This window comes from Lacerta agilis, chromosome 14 (genome assembly GCF_009819535.1).
Source record: "Lacerta agilis isolate rLacAgi1 chromosome 14, rLacAgi1.pri, whole genome shotgun sequence".
Classification (NCBI taxonomy): domain Eukaryota; kingdom Metazoa; phylum Chordata; class Lepidosauria; order Squamata; family Lacertidae; genus Lacerta; species Lacerta agilis.
Genome location: NC_046325.1, coordinates 19,442,613 through 19,462,120, shown reverse-complemented (window position 1 = coordinate 19,462,120; position 19,508 = coordinate 19,442,613). Strand labels below are relative to the sequence as shown.

Below are 19,508 nucleotides of genomic sequence, written 5' to 3'. Positions count from 1 at the left end.
GGGAAGAGGAAGAAGAGGAGCGCAGAGACGGCGGATCCTGGTGGGTGCTGAGCAGAGATGTCCAGGGAGGGGAATGTAGCTGCCGACAAATGATGGGCAATAAAGACAGGGACAGTGAAGGAAAAACTAATGAGAATAAAAAGCCAATGGCAAATGAAGAGGGCCCCCCACGCAAACACACTGGCTTCCAGTGGGCTTCAGGAGGCAGGGGGCTCCCACCTGGGACAGCACTGTGGGAGGCTGGGGTGGTGCAGTCTGTGGTTGCAAGGGCAAGGGCTTTCCAGATTCTCCAAGAGGCTTAGGGGGACCTGGAAGGGGGCAAAGAGAGGAGAAATTAACAAGCTTAACTCCCAGGATGGGCTACCACCCGAATTTCCCAGCCTAGGGGCAGGCCACCTGCCCCAGGCACTTGCAGTCAGAGTGAAAAATGTTGTGAGGGAGAAGGCAAAGCTTCGCAATGCCCACTGGAGAGGCTCGGACAGCCTAATGTATCTGCAGGCCATTAGGGAATGAGGCAGGAAGGAGTCCACAACCCCAAATACAAAAACCCACAGAAGGCCTGCTTCTGAAGTGAGCAGCCCAAGCCCACCTTCAGCACACATCTTGCCCCCCCTCCCCCAGGAGAGAAGAACTTGGGACTATGACATCACATACCAGGAAGCAAAAGAGGCTACAGTAACAACCTCTACATATTTGTAATACTTTCTACCTGTGTGGTGGTTTTAATGGATGATTTTAAAAGTCAGCTGCTCTGGAGGTCAATCTTGGTTTGAACACAAGGTGAAGCAAATATTCCCCATACAGTGATGTCAGAAAGGTCTACTCAATGTTCTATCAATTAGTTTACTAACATTACTAGAAGGAAACTTCCCATCCAGGAAGTTAAGAGTCTGACCTACTAAACTTCCACAGAATTACAGTGCAGCTGCACCATGTGCTTTTCCCAGCCATCTATGACACGATTCTGCAACTCAACTGCAAAGATCAGCAGGAACATGGAACAGAGCATTTTCTGGGAGACCACACCCAAGGCCATTCACTTAGAGCAGAGGGGAAGAGCTGCAGCCCCAGGGACCAAGGTGGCCCTCTAGAGCAGTGTTTCCCAACCTTGGGCCTCCAGCTGTTTTTGGACTACAGCTCCCATCATCCCTAGCTAGCAAGGCCAGTGGTCAGGGATGATGGGAGTTGTAGGCCAAAACAGCTGGAGGCCCAAGGTTGGGGGAACACTGCTCTAGAGATCTTTATCTGGCCCTTGGACCTCCTCCCAGACCACACCCAGAGCCAGGCTGTGTGTTTTTACCTGACTGGAATGTGTGTCCTTAAACTATCACAGTTCATCTTGCTTGCCTGAATGGAGGATAGAGAAACGGGGGAAGTGGCTCTATGTAGAAACCTGTCCTTACAGGATGCTTTTTGCCAATAATTCAAATCTGGAGTTGCTGGGGGTTTTGCTGAATTACTGCACTTTATGAGTTGTCATATTTCGTAAGCCACCTTGAATACTGTCAGAAACCAAGCACATACTACCTTGAAGTTCTGCGGCGGGGGAATCGAGGGCTGGGGGAATTGCGTCGACGTTTCCGGCCTGGAGACCTGCTGATGCTTCGTCTGTTTTCTCTGCGAGGACCTGTCCCTGGACCCTGTTCCTGGACAAGCAAAGGAAGGCACGAAGCTGATCCAAGTTATCTTAACTCCAATTCTCACATATCCCTCCCTATTCCAAACAGATCCCTGGCCACCGCTTCCCTCCCTCACAATCCCAACATGATGAGAAGGGAGGCTTAGGTACCTACCTGCGTCGGTCCCTTGGAGCTGAAGGCAGCTGGACCGGAGGGGATACCCGGCGGCGTTCTGCTGGGGAGTAGCTGAGGGAGCGTGAATCACGCAGGGAGTCAATAGGCTTCCGGGGGGACTGCGTGACCTGAAGGGAGAGAGAGAGAAGGTGGGCTGCTTAGAGTGTATTCACCACACTTGGCCCTTCAGCTAGGGAGAAGAAAAGAACTTGTGTGATTATTTCCGGCAAAATGCTGGACAAGAGTAAAGCATGGACACACCCCTAGGCTTTACCCAGAGCTGATACCCATTGCACTCGTACTACATGCAGAGTTCAGAATCCTCGCGTTTTTAAGGACGTTTCCAATTCAGTACTAGTTCCGTATTTTGGGAGCCCACACATAGATTCTCTCTGTGGCCTCATTCTTTTCACTGAATCACTTGCAGGTCAGCGAAAGAACTAGCAAGTAATGCAGCAGCAGCTGCTGCCACACAATTTCCTCCTTTGCCATAACTCATGCACTCACTCTAGGCCAAAGGGTGGGTGGCAAACAGTTAAGGGTAAGTAGGGTCAGCATACTCTCTGGAAAGAGTCCCCTTCTTGCCCCATCAGGCCAAGCCCCAATGCTGGAGTTGTTTAAATCCTTAAAGCTGCAAAGGCAGGCTACAGTATGTGGGGGAAATGCCTGGCAAGATCTCAGTTGGGTGGAGGCTAAGCAAGCTTTCTAGTGGAAAGGACTTCGGGGCTCAGCAGAAATCCGGGCTGCTAACAGTGGCTTTCGAGAAGAGGTTGATGCAGAGCAAGCCAACAGATTCCAGCTTCCTTAACAGAATCATGAAAGCTGCCTTATACAGAGCCAGATCACTGATCCATCTAGCTCAGTCCTGTCTACACCAGGGATGAGGAACCTGTGACGCTCCAGATGTTGTTGGACTAGAACTCCCATCAGCCTCAGGGAACATGGCCAATCATCAGGGATGACGGGAGGTGGGAGTCCAACATCTGGAGAGCCAGAGGTTCCCTAGTCCTAGGGATCAATGATTGTCAGCAGCTCTCCAGGACTTCAAGCAGGGGTCTCCTACCTGGAGATGCCAGTGGCACAAGAGCAAGCCCCCCCCCCCAACTACCACACACAAACACACAAAATCAGGCCCAAAGTCTTCTGCACCTTTGTTACCCACCTGCAACACTTGGGACTGCTGGCATTCTGCTACACATGCTCTTTTTACACCATTTTCACTAGCAATGTGGTGCCAACAGCCACCCTAATTAAAGAGTTGGAAGAATGGAGAACAGTCCCACAGGACAGTCATAAAGGAGGAAGGGGCTGGTCCAACCCTATACTAAAAGAAAGCCACTGCCAATAGGTCATGGCATCATTCCCTTGCAGCAGATTCTCAGCTTTTTCACCAGTAACCAATAATACTTACTTCCTCTTCTCTGGAGACGGCTTCTTTTTGGGGACCACTTTGGCTGGTACCTGGGATCCAGTCTTAGGCGACGAGGGTGAAGCAGAGGAGGACGATGAAGATGAGGAGGAGGCAGAGGAGGAGGAGGAGGATGTGGAGGAGGAGGAAGAGGAAGAGGAGGAAGAGCTGCTGCTGGAACTGCTGGAGCTCTGAGAACGGCGCTTACGTTTGCCCACTTCCAAAGGCTGCTCATCACGGTTAGCCTCCTTCAGCACTGGACTTGGTGGCCTGGGGCGGGAGAAGAGAAAATGAAGGTTAGTATCAAGTTCAGACACACAGGGCAATTGTATTAAAAGGAATAAGAGAGGTATTGGTGGGTTACTTCTAGAATCGTCATTTTTGTTTCTTTGCCAGGGGAAACTGATACATTAACCTTTGGATCATGGTGTTTATGGGAAAGGTCCTGGAGACTAGCTGCCTTATCCCCCCTTTACATTTCTGTTATCAGAATGGTTGCTGCTGTTCCCACCACACCAGAAAACATTAAAGGCTTCTACGCACATTGCCCTACTGCTACATCAAAATGGCTACATCTCTCAAGAGGCCAGTGTCACCTCTACGATTGCCAACTGGGACAAAGCAGAGACCTGGTGAGTGAAACACTTTTTGATAATGGGTGGGGAGCCTGCGCCCCGCAAGCTGTCATTGAACAGATTTCAACTCCATCATCTCAGAACCATTGGCCACAATGGACATTGCTGATGGAACTTGGGAGTCCAACATCATCAGCAAGGACACAAGTTCAGCCCCTACTTCAGGTGTTCTTAGATCAATGTAGAATCATCATCTTCAGTAGGAACAGCAACCTCACTAGTAAGCTGATGTCAAAGGAGGTTCTCATTCCTGCTGAAGTTCAAAAATCAGAACAGTATTTCGATTAGTGATTCTAATGATCAGCCTCTTCCATCTCCTCAACTCTTGCTTCCTCTTCCCATTCTCCAGTTCCCTAATGCCTTGTTTTCTAGTTCTATCACCCCAAACCATATCAAAAGGAAGTATGAAAAGTACACTAAACTAGAATCTTGGGGAAAGAATCAAAGGGTGTTCACAAACCTAGCCACATGCATTTCATGTGTACAAACACATGCTATGCAAGGGAGCCCTGCATTTGGTTTCACCAGGTTTGCTTTAAAAGAGCAAAAGGCTTGCATGGGGCCTGCAGTGCAGATTTAGAGCCCAAATTCCATGTGCCTTCCTGCTACAAAGACGCAGTGAAGTGAAACAAGGTTAGCCTCTGGTGGACAAAGGCCACCATTACAGCATTTAAAAACCATTTCAGCTAACATGAATAACTTTATGAGATCTTTAAAAACTAAGAGGTAAAGTCTTGAAGAGGGTGAAGAGCCCTGTGCCCTGCTAGAGATGTAAATATTCCTCTCCTCGGCCATTAGGCTGGAGTGGAGAGGAAAATTACCAGCTGAGGTGGTGTGGGTGGGGGACAACACCTACTACTGACAAGCAGTGCCCAAACAGTTGACCAAGAGTGAAGGCACCCCTCAGGCCACAAAACGTTAGCAACCAGTTGAGCTTTGCATAGAAATCTTACAGAGAATAGTATCTCTTTGTTTTCAAGGTCTTAGCTATTTCGCACTCTCAGCCTGCATAGAAAAGCACACACTTCAAGTTATAAGGTGAAATGGATTTTGTCCCCCAAATTTTCATGCTATAATGTGAGTCTTTCAAGGTGCTACAAGTGGAAGGCACAATGTGGAGTTGTACAGTGGAGGAGATGGTTGGAAAACAAGGCACAAAGGATTAGAAGTAGGGATAACCTGAGTAAATACAGCAGAACAGGTGACCTAGAAGTGAAGACAAGATGCAAGATACCAGCAGCTTCATCTAAGACAGGCATGAGCAATGATTACTAGCAACTTAAGAGAGAGGGAACGGGGGAGGGGAGAGAGAGAAAGAGAAAAATATGGGCTCTTACTGTTTTGGTACAATCCCCGCCTCAAGGTCTTTTGCCGGCTGATCCAGGGGGATGGACTCAGATGAGCTGGATTCAGAATCGGAATCAGAAGACGATGAGGAAGAGGAGGAGGAGGAGGAAGTGGTGGAGGAAGCAGATGAACTTCTCTTCACCTTTGAAGGAGTAGGGGGTAGTGGAGAGGGGAGAGCCAGTTGTGGGGCAGTAGAACAGCTGCTCCTGGTGTTCTCCTCCATGGCAACAGAAGCCAGCTGTGGCTCAGCTTCCAGGGTGGGGAGGCGCCCTGCAGGCCTCTCTGCTACTTTTCCTTCAGATACAAACTCTTCTTCTTTGGGGGCTGGGGCTAGCACAGAAACCAGGGCTGGCAAGGGGCTGGAGGACTCAGAGGAGGAGGAGGAGGACCGAGCTTTAACAGGAGAAGGGGAGTCTGCATGGGAACTGCTTCTCCCTGACAAAGGAGCACCAGCAGCTGTCTCATCCCTAACTGTGGAAGGATGAAAGACCTGACTCCTATCTCCAGGGCTGTCTCGGACAGTCGTGGAACCACCATTCTTTGACACGGCAGATGGAGCAGGAGACAGGGCCTTTCGAGCTTTGGGAGAGTCCTCACATGGTGGAGTTGGAGTGCGAGGGATGGCAGTGTTGCTTTTGCTGTGCCATAGCGAGGGTGCTGATGACTTCTCCTGGGTGTCAGACTTGGGGTATTTCTCCAGCACAGGAGGAGAGCGGGATTTCCTTCCCGGAGAGGTGCAGATTTCTCGGGAGCCTGATCTGGAATGCTTCCTCACAGGAGATGACCGAAAATCAGGAGACACTCTGGACCCAGTGCTTTTGTAGGTTGCTGTTATTCGCGGGGCATCTAATCTGGGGGGTGAACGGGATGCATTCCGGCTGGTAGCACTCCGTTGTGGTGACAGCCTAGACATCTCTCTCCGTGCTGGTGATCGGGAATGGCCTCTGCGCGGTGAGGCGACTGAGCGCTCACCCTTCCATGTGAAGCGAGATTTGTCTTGACGGGAAGGGGATCTTGAGCAGCTTCGGCCTGGGGACGAGATGGACCTTTCCCGCCGTAATGAGCCCCGAGACTTGTCTCGCCGCCTGGAGAGCGAACGGGAGCGACTCCTCCATGACAGAGAGCCAGATCTTCCCCGTCGCAAGGAGATTCGAGGTCGGTTGTCACAGTGAGATGACGATTCAGACCTATGTGGATGCATGCTGGTGTTTGACCTCTGCCTGGAGCGCGATCTGGACCTCTGTCTCAGAGGTGTTCTAGATTTCCGTCTAGGGCTCAATGGTGACATAGATCTCCGTCTTCTTGTAATTGGTGTTCTAGACTTCTCTCTGGCTCGTGGAGATGAACCAGACCTTCGACGCCGTGGTGGGGTTCTAGATTTTATTCTGGGTCTTGGGGAGGATCCAGATCTGCGACGGCGGCGAGGTGGGCTTCTGGACTTCATTCGTGGTCTTGGGGATGAACCAGACCTGCGTCGCTTGGTGGTGGTTCTTGACTTCATTCGTGGTCTTGGAGATGATCCAGACCTACGTCGTCTGGGGGTGTCCTGGACTTCAGTCTGGGCCTTGGTGGTGACCCAGACCTACCACGCTTTGGTGGAGTTCTGGATTTTGCTCTAGGTCTGGGTGGAGACCTTGATGTCCTGCGTCTTACAGGTGTCCTTGATTTTACTGACGGTCTGGGAGGTGACGGAGATCTGCTTACAGATTTTTCTTTTCGTTCTGGTGAAGACTCTGAACTGCTCTCACTGTTGTGTATTCTTGGCTTCTCTTTAACCTCTGAATACGACCCTGACCTGCTCCTCCGAGGTGCATCTCTGAGTGCCTCCTTCTTCTCTACAGGAGAAACCTTTGAAGTCTCACTTGCTTCTGGAGAAGCTCCAGGTCTGTTGTGCTTTGCAACAGCTGGAAGTGTGCTGTTCTCTGGTTCTGGTGATGAATCTGACCTGCTGTGTGCTGGCGATGATACAGATTTGCTTTTGTTGACTGAAAGTGTTGCAGAGCGACTCAGTCGTGGAGGTGATCGAGATTTATCGTCTTCTGGAGAAGACGTTGATGAAGAAAGGATGAAGAGGAGGAGGAGGAGGAGGAGGAAGAGGAGGAGGAAGAAGAGGAAGATCCAGATCTACTTCGCCTTGATGGAATCTCTGACTCTGTGAGTACCGATGACCCAGGCTGGCCTTGACTTGGTGGAGACTTCAATTTCTCTTTCCCAGGGGGAGATGAACCTAATTTACTTTTCTGGAATGGTGATGCAGCTCTCTCCATTACTGCCAATGATTTGTTGTGCCTTGCAGGTGACCCAGATTTTGACTTTATTTCTTGTGATTTATTTTGTTTTGGGGGAGATTTAGATTTGCCATTTAGTTCAGGAGATGATCTGGACCCACTTCTCCTCATAGGTGATCTAGACTTCTCTCTCACTACTGGAGGGGAGAGCCCAGGCCTGACCTGAATCAACGGTGATGTGACTTTCTTTGTCTCAGGAGAGTACTTGGACTTGCTCCTGGAAGGAGATTTAGATTGCTCCTTGACCAATGGAGAGGAACCAGACCTGCTTCGCCTTGCTGGTGATCTGGATTTCTTCAACTCCAAAGAGCTGGTTGTACATTTTCCCAGTGGTGAAGTGGATTCCTTTTTCAGTTCCAAAGATGATCCAGATGTAGTTCGTCTTGGAGGCAGAGATTTCTCCCTCAAAGCTGGAGGTGATCCAGACAAGCTCTGCCTTCGGACTGGTGATCTAGGCTTTTCTTTTGCTGCTAGAGACCTTCCAGATCTGCTTCGCTGCAACGGGGGTGTAGACTTTGGTTCTGGAGAGGCTGTTCGTCTTGGAGGGGATAATGAGTTTTCTTTTGTTGATGACTGAGAGGAACCAGACCTGTCTCGTCTTGGAGATGATCTTAATTCCTTCTGCAGCCCTGGAGAGGACCTTGACTTCATTTTCACTTCTGGAGAAGACTCAGACCTGTTTCGCCTTCTGGAGGATCCAGACCTGCTACGTCTTGCAGGTGAGTTAGATTGGCTTCTTCTGGAAGACACTTTAGATTTCTCTTCAACTGAAGAATCATCAAACTTCTTTGTATGTCTTGGAGATGAGCCAGATCTGCTCCTTGAGGACATGCTAGATTTATTTTTGACTGCTGGAGGTGTCCTGGATTGACTTCGCCTTGCTGGTGATCTGGATTTCTTTTTTGGTGTTGAAGAACCAGACCTGCTTTGCTGTGGAGATAACCTGGACTTCGTTTTCAGCCTGGGTGAAGAACTAGAGCGACTGTGCCGTGGTGGTGTTCTTGATTTTTTCTTCCTTGACCTTGGAGATGAACCTGAACGACTTCTTCTAGGAGACAACTGTGATTTCTTCTTTGCCTTTGGAAGTGATCCAGATCGACTGCGCCGGGGAGAAACACGTAATCTGCTTCTTGATTCAGGAGATGAGCCAGACTGGCTACGCCGCAAAGGTTTTCTGGACCTCTCTCTCATTTGAGGGGAGGAACCAGATCGGCTTCTTCTTGAAGAAATTCTGGAGACCTTCCGATCCGGAGATGACACAGACCTACTTCGCCTTGCTGAAATCAACGACTTCTCTCTCCTTGGTGATGAGCTTGACCTCCCTCTCCTGGGAGGGGTTCTGGTTCTTGACCGCCCTCTTCTGGGTGGAGTTCTGGATCGAGATCTTGCTCGTCTGGGTGGAGTTCTGGATCGAGACCTGCCCTTCTTGGTGGGGTTCTTGAACGTGACCTCCCTCTTCTTGGTGGCGTTCTTGACCTTCCCCATCTCCCACTATTTCTGCTTCTAGACCAGCCATGCCTTTGGGGAGTTCTAGAACGAGACCAGCCACGCCTCTGAGGTGTCCGTGATCGGCCCCATCTTGGAGGACTTCGTGAGCGTGACCTGCCCCACCGCTGGGGTGTTCTTGACCGGCCCCGCCACTGAGGGCTGCGAGAACGGATCCTTCTCGGAGGAGTACGTGAACGGGATCGAGCACGTCTCTGAGCAGAACGAGACCTTCCCCTCCTCGGAGGTGTGCGTGATCTGCCTCTCTTAGCTGGGGTGCGTGACCGAGATCTACCTCTTCGAGCAATGGGTGTTTGGGAGAGAGATCTATCCCTCCGACTGGTCCTTGACTTGTTGCCCCTGGCTGGAGGGGTGCCCGATAATTCACGACGAGATGTGACCTTGGCACCCTGCTTTTGCCCAGAGCGGGAGACTTCGGGGGATGAACTAGACCTCTCTCTGTGTGTGGAGGTCTTCTCTTTGCCTTGCCTTTTAGGAGGCTCCTCTGGAGAAGAGCTGCGGGAAACTGGGGCTGGCTTGGTTGCTAGGGAAGGAGAAGAGGAGGAAGAAGAGGAGCAGCTACCACTCTCTGAAGGAGAACAAGAGCCCTGAGGTGGAGAGCCATCGGGTGAGTCCTTCCTCAACTTCGTCTCACTGGCTTTAGAAGTAGGAGATGAGGCAGCTGCCAGCTTCTCCTTCTGGTCAGTCGATGATTTAGCCTTGGATGGTAGAGTCCCATTACGATCCTCTGTCTGCTTCTTATGGGGTGGGGAGACACTCTCCTTCGAGGAGGGATGCTTGTGCCCCGAGACTCTTTCCCGAGAAGGATCACTTGGCATAGGGGAGCGATGCTTGAACCTTGAATCCCGCTCAAATGATGGAGAGGATTTCCGATCCCCATGCCGAGCAGACTTCCTCTCCTTTTCTCTTTCCTTCTCTCTGGCAGGAGATAAAGGGCTGCCAGAGCGCTGGCGGGTTTCACGTACTGGAGAATGCTTGGACGTAGTTTTCTGGACAACAGGAGATTTAAAAAAAAACCTGTTAGTATTACAACTCCGACTCCATGATTTTCCTCCTCCAAATATAATCAAGTCCTGCTGAAATCCCTAAGGAATCTCTGTTGCAAGTCACTAAAGTATAATCCCATACCTCCCGCTTTTCTCTGCTTTCTCGAGGGCTTGGGCTCCTGCCCCGCCGGACAGGCTCAGGAGAAGATGAGTGTGTTCTCTCTGGCAGATTCTTGGAAACTGCCTCAGTTTCCCCTTGTTTCCGTGAAGGTGCTGAGGGAGACTTGCTCTGTCGCCTTAAGGGGGCCCGCTTCTGGGCTATGGTGCTACCTGACCTGCAGATGATAAATAACTATCAGAGGCTTGAAATGTGAGTTATTTTCAATAGTCTGCCCAAGTCTGAAATCTGGTTTCAATAACATTGGATTGGGGTGAGGAAGGAATAGAGGGAACTTTGGATCTCCACCCCAAAGCCGTACCTGCTACAGGAAGCATCTGAAGAGGAAGAATCATCTGGGGATGAGGAACGATCCCGTCGGCCTTTCTGAGATGCAGACTCACTAGTGGACCTAAGAAAGTTAGAAATGTGAGCAGAAAGGATACAAAAAAAAGACCACCTTTAGCAAGGAGGGATCTTGGTAGTGGCAAGAAAAACGTGATTTTTACCTCCTGCGTTTCTTTTCCTTAGATTTGTGTTTGCTCTTGGACTTGGGGACCTAGAAAAAGACATTTGTTTTGAAACATTCTGGAAACATTTCACAGCCATTATTTCCATCTCAGTTCCTACAGTACCCACTGCTGAACATCCCCATCCCTAGGAATAACCAAGAAGCTATTACTAAACTGATGTACCTAAAACAACCCGCCACACAATTCATAACAAGGAGATCAATGCAACATGTAGCTAGTAATGTTGGATGTAGATGTGGGACAATCAGATTCAAGTCACCACTCAACAATGAAAATCACAGGGTATTCTCTGAGAACTCAATTTCTCAGTTCTGATTGGTTGAGAATACAAGTAGAGTAAAATCAGAATTGCAAAGAACTCTCTATACCCAAATGCATTTTTAAAAACTTAAGACTCACCTGTGCTTTCTTTCTTTCTTTGACTCTGACCTACAAAAAGAAACAGGGTCTTATATACTTCAGCTTATTGCCAGTCACCTAACAACATAATAGTATGCCCAGAAACCTTGATACTGGATGAAAAGTGATGACTTCCCTCCACCCCAGTCCTACACAGGATGCTTTCAGACAAAGAATCTCTGACAATAAATAGCTGCATATAGGGTGAGAAAGGCCCCAAACTCTACATCATTTAACCTTTTGAAGGGGAAGACAACCGTATCCCACAGAAAGCAAGAGGTCTGTTCTCTCATGCACACTTGGAAGACAGAACCATAAGCTACTTAGGGAACACTGAAAATAACCATCAGCTGAAGAGATGAAGATCCTACAGCCCAGTCTATCACACTAAGCCAGCCTGTCTCTCCCAAGACAGCCCCTTACCTGTGTTTCTTTTTCTTTGAACTTTTCTTCCTCTCCCTCCGAGAAGGAGATCTGCTCTCAGATCTTGAAGAGACAAACGAAAGGGACATGTTACGTGTGGCAAGGAGTAAGGGAGACCCACACATCCCAGATCCCTTACTCTCTCCCCTCACTAATGCACCCCACCAAGTCAAACTCAAACTGACTCCCTCTTCTCGCCACATCTCACCACTGCCTTTACTCATGCACCCACCTGCCTCTGTCTTTCTTCTTTTTCTTCTTCTTCTGTTTTGGGGATGGTGAGCGGGAGCTGCTAGACTCTTTAACAAGACTGGGAAAACACAGAGAAATGATGAAAAACCAACTCCCAAACAGGCTCCAAAATAACAGCTCTGCCTTCCTTCTTTCCTCTCCCCATTCCTCCCAACAAATCCCCAAGCAGGCAACTAGGCTGCCAAATAAAAATTCTCAAGTTTAGGGGCATTAGCATGCACACCACAAATGGTATATTAGGGAGTCCCAGTATCGTTAACAAGCCTTACAAAAATTATGTCAAAACTACAGCCAGTTAATCAAGCAAAGAGATCAGTAACTCATGTCAAAATACAAATCAGATTTTAAATACAAATATATTTAATAAAGATATCATCTGATGTAATCTTACCCCAAGGCAAGGCTTGTATTATATAGTACAGTAAACATCAAACAGCTTTTATCAAGTAATACCTATTTCTTAAACAAAACTATACAATAGTTTCCCAATCCATGTAAAGCGACAGGAGCTCAAATGAGGTAGGCACAACCATGTCTACCTCCCCAACTTCTACCTTTCCTTTCCTCAGCAAGGATGCCCACATACCTATACTGCTTTTGCTGTTCCTGCTGCTGCTTAGCTGCTGCTGCAGCAGCTGTTGCTGCCTCCTTAGCCCTGCGGTTGGGGTCAAAGGAGCTGCCATCCACATAGTTGTCACTAATTCCAAAGGCAGCTCTGAGCCTCTCGTTCTTCTTCTCATTGGCCTCAGCCAGCTGATGGGTCTCTGTGACACTGGAGAACAGAAATAGTTACTACAGGGGAAAACTAGAGGTTATGAGGCAAGCCCGAGGGAAGTATGGGAAGAGCAACAAGCCCCACAAGGAATGGAAAGGAGGTGGGGCGCTAATGAATCAGTCAACTCATCAGAACCAAAATCCACCAAGATGCCTTACTTACGTCGGCTTCTGCTGCTGTTCCCCCTCCTTGACCACTGCTACATCCTTCTCCAAAAGCATCATCCGAAAAGTGGCTACCTTTTCCTGGATCTCCCCATCTCCATACCTGGGTTGAGAACACCAGAAAATATTTTACAAGGCTTACCAGATGGGTCCCATAAACAAGGTAACCAGTCTCTAATGAGGTAGTAGGCAGTGCTGCTAAGGAACATGAATCATAACAGATTCAAAACACTGACTACTTCTATCTAGCACTGCATAGTACTTATGACTAAAATGTAAAACAAAGACTTAAGCACATTCCCCCCCATCCTGACCTAGCTAAGTGTCTTTCTACAAACCATTATTCTCTCAGCCTCAAGCTTCCTGAGATCTGCAATTCAGAGATAATATTACAACAACTGTGCATAGGAGAATCATCATTATCAATAGAGCATTTGACAAGAACTTCAAAGTATTTTATAAAAAGCTAAGCAATGTTGTTACTCCCCCCCCCCCAAAAGGAATAATTTTCTACTACAAATGAAAATGTAATCTTCACTCCTGGAATCCAGCAAAACTAAATTTACAAATTTAACTCTTCTTGCAATACACATAAATTGATTCAACACCTACTAAATGTAAAGTAACTTCACTCTGCTTGTTTTTCCTATAAATAAGCTAACACTACATATATTATATCTGAAGCTTCTTGAAAGCACTTCTGAACAAGTCCCACTGAAACCAACAGGCAGCAAGCGGCCAGTGCCACAACGCATATGTACACCTGGCATGTATAGTTTATGACATGATTTCTCATGTACTTTCAACTCGAGGCAGCCAAAAATTAATGACGTCCTGCCATCACAAAATGGTAATACATATAGGTGGTTTGGTACTATCAGCAGGCAATTACCGACATCTAATCCATATTTAGAAATTACTAAATTCTTTGGCAAAGTATTTTCCTTGTGATAGTGAGGTCCAGTTTAACTTTCCTCAAGCATAGTAGACATTTACTCAGGAGGTACTAAGACTCAGCCCCCCTATTGACTAATACAGAGAATTGACAGATCCAGAGGCTCATCTTTAAGTAGAGGATGCTTTTTCCCCACTCCCACTCACCTCTCCTAAGTATTTGTACCTATTTCATGTAAATTCTTCTCCAATTCACCTTTCATGCTGAACTTGTACCTCATTCCCCCACCCCACCCTACCCTCGAGCCTGGTCCTTGAACACGTTCACTTATTCTTCCCATTTCAGTTTTCCTCTTCTCTACTCCTAGTTTATTGTTACCTGTATTATTATTCATAAATATGTAACTTTCCAATTTCTTTCAATACCTACTCTCACCCTTTGCCCTTAGAGGAAGGACAGCTTTTCCTTCCTTGCCCCTGCATCCTAACTTTGTCTACCTTTCATCATTGCTGTGCTAACAGATCAGATTAATCGGTCGGTTACCAAGGTTGCCAACTAAAGAAGGCAGAAATCCCTGGTGCAATGCCCACATAACCCCCACATTCCGAAATCCCACATACCCCACCTTCTTCCACAATTGCTATCAACCTTATTCATTCAACAGCTGCCGCTGTCTCCATGCTTATTTTTTAGGCCCCATTGTTATACTCCAAATATCTCTGCTTCCCTATTGCCTGCTACAACCTACCCCTGCTCTTCCATGAGTTCAGCCAACTCTAAGCATTTCAGCTCAACCTTCCGCTTGCGCTCGTGGTCCAGGATGTCCTGGTTGGGTTTTTTAACCAGGGACGACTCCAGCTTCCTCAACTCCTCTTCTGACTTGTAGTCAGTGCGATCTTTCTTGTGGCGCACGGCCGAGAGGTTGCGCTGCACGTAACCGTTGGTGCCGCTGCCCCGGGGAGTGGGGAGTCCTATCCCATTGTACATGGCGCTCACAGGCTAGCACCGACGGTGCCTCTAATGCCTACAGGGGGGGAAAGAGGGTGTATTGCTAGAGCAGAGGCAAAAGAACAACTGTCAGCTTCTGCCAACATTTTCCAAATACCAGGATGGACCCATGCCTCTCCACAATCAAGACTGAAAATATAAATGCACAGAAGAAATCCATAGAAACCATGCGGTGCAACATGCTTCCAACAAATTATGTACTTATGGTGACTCCAACCTGAATCTAGTGCCAAACACATTATTGCATTTCAGACTTCCCTTCCCCATCTTCAAATTCCATCTGCTCCCCCAGAGAACTGTCTCACATGCAGCCTCTTACCTACATCTTTCCTGTTCCAACACTTTTCCTTTTATGAACCTCCCAGAAACCGGATTTTTTCCCCCCACCTGCTCACAGGATTTGCTTAAATTTACTGATCCCATCCCCTAGAGAGCAGCGACGATAACAAAACCCTGGAGCCTTAACTTCCACTCTACTGAACCCCTCTTCCTATTTTTACATTTTACACAAATACAACCCTATCCTTTGTCCCCAACCCCATCAGTTTTCAGCCCCCAGCTAAGGCTACAATCCTGCTCATTATTATCTGGGAGCTCAGTCGGACTTACCAAAAAAAAAAAAAAAAAACGAATGGCCTGCACACACTCCCCTCCTCCCTCACTATCCCATTTGATCCTCGTCCATAAACGGCTGAAACGCCAGCCCGATATTTTCCCAATCTGGCTCCAACAACCCCATTAACCTCCTTCTTTGAAGGCCTGAACCACCCCCTCCCAATCTTGTTATAACCTCCCTAGTCCCTATGAGGTTTCTAACCGGCTTAAAGGCCTGTCGCCCCCCACCACATGCACACACAACCTGGCTACCAGCAATCCATTCCTATATTCCCCACCTCCAAAAAGGCCTGGACAGCCATCTCTGTAGCAGTTTCAAGCCCCACCCCTGCCTCTACCCACTACTAGGCCTTTCCTCCCTCCCCAGGAATATCCACACATACACACACCCCTACCTATTAGGCCGATTCACCTCAAGGCCTGATGGAGCCGTTCGAGAGACCCTCCCTCTGCCCGCACCCCAGCACTCAACCCAACACCCGCCCACGCATGCACTGCGTCCGTGACGCGCGCCCGCGGGCCCCTCCCCAAACCCTCTCCTCCCTCCCCCTGCGCGACTCCCGAGGACGGGCCGCCCCGGAGTAGGCCTCTCACCCGCCTCCCTCGCGCTGCCCAGGGAGGCCGCTCTCTCTGCCTGCGCCACTCGCTCGCTCTCTCGCGCTCCCTCACCCGACAGCAGCAGCAGCCGCGGCGCAGGCGAAGGGTGAAGGGGAGGAGGGGGAAAGGAGGAGAGGCGGAACCGCCCCCCTTCCCGTCCAATTCGCTCGCGTCCGTCCCTCTCCTCGCCCGCGGAGTTATGGGAAACGTAGTCCTTTCCTTCGCGACCAAGACCCCGAAGCCAATAGTTCCCGAGGCATGGAAAAGACTACAAGTCCCGGCATGTATCGCAAGCAGCGCGAAGGTCGGACGCCATTTTCTAAAGCGCTCTGGGGAAGGGATAGAGATGGGGGGGAAGGGTGTTTCAGGAAGACTTTGCCCTGCGGTGGTTTTTCCTTTCGCTCTCACCCTCACTTTTCCCCCCTCTCTCTCTCGTACAGCAGTCACATCGATGCGCGACGCACTTCGGGAGGCACAACTACTGGTGCGTGAGGGAGCGGGGACAGGACGAGACGAGACAGAACCGTCCCTCCCGTCAGCCACCGCGCATTCCCAAATTAGAGAAGAGAGGGGTAGAATCCAGAGTAGAAAGCCAACTCTCGCGAGATTTCATTTGGAAAAAACCGCGTTGCGTCTATCGCGACGCAAAGTGTTAGGCGCGTGGTTAGCGTGCCTTCGAAGCATGCCGGGAACTGTAGTTCAGCTGTTACCATTGCACCATAGCACTCGCACACTTATCCTACAAGCGAGACAACAACTTCCAGAATGCATTGCGAGCTGATGTTGCTGCATTTTCTTTCCCGTTTCCCCTCAGAAAGAGGAAAGAACGGGGAATTTTATTCCTAGAGGGACTTTCCATAAAGCCCAAAGGGAAAGGTTGGCGGGGAGGGGAGGGGAGTGGATCTTCCGTTGCGCTGCAGACGGTGGATTTTGGGGGAAGTTAGGGTAGCAATATCTCATTATCAATGTAGCCTTCTGCCATTTTGTCAGCCCTGATATATACTCAGCTTCGCAGCGGGATGAGCAGGGTTTAATTCTCAAGAGTCACATTACATTTATTTTTTAAGAAACTGCATTACCCAGAATGCACTGAATAAAATACGGACCCTAAACCTTCTGGGAAATGTAGTTTTACCAATTGGATCATTACCGGATTTACGTATAAGCTAAACAAGCTATAGCTTAGGGCCCCACTCTCTTGGGGGCAAAAAAAAATTGAAGTAAAAAAACAGGGTATGTACATTTCCAAAATGAAGATAAAAACAAATAAAATAAAATCTACATACCTATTAGGTCCATAAATTACCAAAAAAACAGCAACAATTCGTTGTTGACAAAGGACAGCTGGATATATAAAGGACAGCTGGTCATATAAAGGGCCCCATTACCTTCCGTAGCTTAGGGCCTCATCAAACCTAAATCCGGCCCTCCACCTTTCATAGCCCTCAGAATAGCCTTAAGCCAGTGGTGGCCAAACTTCCCTCTCCAGCTGTTTTTGGACTACAATTCCCACCATCCCTGGCCACTGGTCCTGTTAGCTAGGGATGATGGGAGTTGTAGTCCAAAAACAGCTGGAGGGCCAAGTTTGGTCACCACTGCCCGAAGCTAGGCTTCCTGAACTTTGGCCCTCCAGATGTTTTGGGCCTACAACTCTCATGATCCTTAGCTAGCAGGACCATTGGTCAGGGATGATGGGAATTGTAGTCTCAAAACATCTGGAGGGCCGAGGTTGATGAAGCTTTACCTAAGCCATACATGGGAACTTCCAGTCTAGGAGCTTGCAAGGATCACCAGAAACGGCCCAGCCAAATGAGACAGCAGCTGAGTTACAACCTCCTACCGAGCAACCTAAACTTTATTAACTGGAATACTCTCCTCAGGGAGGTTCAGCTGCCACCTTCATTATACACCTTTAAGCGCTTTAGACTTTCCTCTTTAACCAGGCCTTTCACTGATTGACATCCAATGCCCTTTTAAAATGTGTTAGGGGTGGGGAATATTGGGTTCTTTTTGTTTCTATTTTTATTATGTCTTTTGTGTTTTTATATTGTGATTTTATGTATACCTGCCAGTATTATTCATCTCGATCCTGGACTGCTGATCTTCAAACATTTAAATTTTTTGAAATTGGCCAGAACTGGCAATTGTAGCACTGTTGCCAGGAAATGCAAGGCAAGCAATGCAGAAAGGTGGGCTTCACCAGCCACATCGCCAACTGCCCCACAGGCCAGTCCTCCAACAGGTGAGTCGATAGCTGTCTTGCTAATCCCCACATGAATAGGTGGTACTGCAACTGCATTCCAAGTTACAAGAACCTCCAAGAAAATAAGCCTTGAAAAGACAGAAGGGCAAATGGGAATATTAGAATGTAAGTGTATTGATGTAACGTTATCTAGAGTCTCTGTAATAAGCTAATGAACTCAATTCTGGAGCACAGGGCTACAAATACGAAAGCAAAGACTACACCACACCAGCCTTCCTCATTGCAAAATGTCTAGTAAACCTTTCACATCCGTTCTTACATATACCTGAGCGGGGAAGCAGATCAAGAGTTTGGAATGCATAGTGCATGAGAAAAGCTGGAGCCACTGGCCATATTTGGCCAAGGAAGAGATGATTAAGATGATGACAGAAGCTTTCAAATATCTAAGAAGCTAAACAAGAGAAGGAATAACGTCAGTTTTCCTAGCCTAGCAACTAATTTCTGTGGGAAATTGTCGTACAGTAATGGAATCTCAGCTGGTATCACAAGCAAAAGTTTCATTTGCACTGCTATGTGATCTGTTGCTTTTAATGTTCCAGAAAGACACAGTCTTGTCCATTCATATTTTACTGTGTTAAGTCTGATTCTGTGCATGTTCACTAAAACATCAGTCCCACTGAATTGGACTGATGAAGACTATATAGGATTGCAGACATGGTTGCACTACATCATTGATTCTCTACTTTTTAAAATGTATTTTTGGCTTTTTTCATATGTAGAGTTCTTTACTTCTAATACTTCTAATACTTAACCATTCTCCCACACCTGTATTTTTTTTTTTTTAAATATGCTTTTATTGATTTTCTTACATGGTAAAGATTATACATTCCAAATAAAATGCAAAAGAAACAACAAATTACCAAATAAATATGTATAAATCCTTAAATTCCTAAAGAAGACTTGTATTATATAATTCACAATTTCTTAATTTCTCCATATGACTTACAATCTCCTCATTGAGGGTTCATCCTTTCCCCCCTTTTATTATCACTGCTTCAATATTCCTTATCGCCATTTCTTTCTTTTGTTATCTCATATATTCTTTATCTAACTTACAGATTGCGGAGTATATTCAAAGCATGTCTAGGTTTTCACTTGTGGACAATGTTTAATTAAATATTCTTTATAAATTCCCCATTCTTTTTTATACCTTTGGGTTGGCTATCTCCTAATTGTCTCAGTCATTTTTGCTAATTAAAGATATTCAAACAGTTTCTCTTGCCATTCCTATTTTGATGGTATCATTTCACCTTTCCATTTTTTTGCAACCAGTATTCTCGCTGCTGTTGCAGTGTATAAGAATATTCTTCTTTTTCCTTGGAAAACTCTGGTCCCAATATCTCCGAGAGGAAGGCTTCTGGTTCTTTTGTACAAGTTTGTTTGAAGAAATATTAATTTCTTTGTATATCATATCCCAGAATTTTTTAATTTTATTGCAGCCCCACCACATATGAATCATTGTTC

The 19,508-nt window shown here is 47.6% G+C and overlaps 1 protein-coding gene across 1 annotated transcript; it reads right to left on the bottom strand.

Moving 5' to 3' along the window:
* Positions 1 to 298: 298 nt before the first annotated feature.
* Positions 299 to 15,904, bottom strand: SRRM2 (serine/arginine repetitive matrix 2). The gene is given in 19 exon segments (XM_033168398.1): positions 299 to 308; positions 1,528 to 1,614; positions 1,616 to 1,633; positions 1,794 to 1,921; positions 3,201 to 3,471; positions 5,174 to 6,719; positions 6,722 to 7,246; positions 7,249 to 8,899; positions 8,902 to 9,966; positions 10,106 to 10,298; positions 10,443 to 10,532; positions 10,630 to 10,679; positions 11,049 to 11,082; positions 11,476 to 11,538; positions 11,708 to 11,785; positions 12,314 to 12,499; positions 12,665 to 12,769; positions 14,310 to 14,585; positions 15,779 to 15,904. Coding segments are annotated over 18 exon segments (6,339 nt in total). The 5' UTR covers positions 14,549 to 14,585; positions 15,779 to 15,904.
* Between the last annotated feature and the right edge of the window lie 3,604 nt (positions 15,905 to 19,508).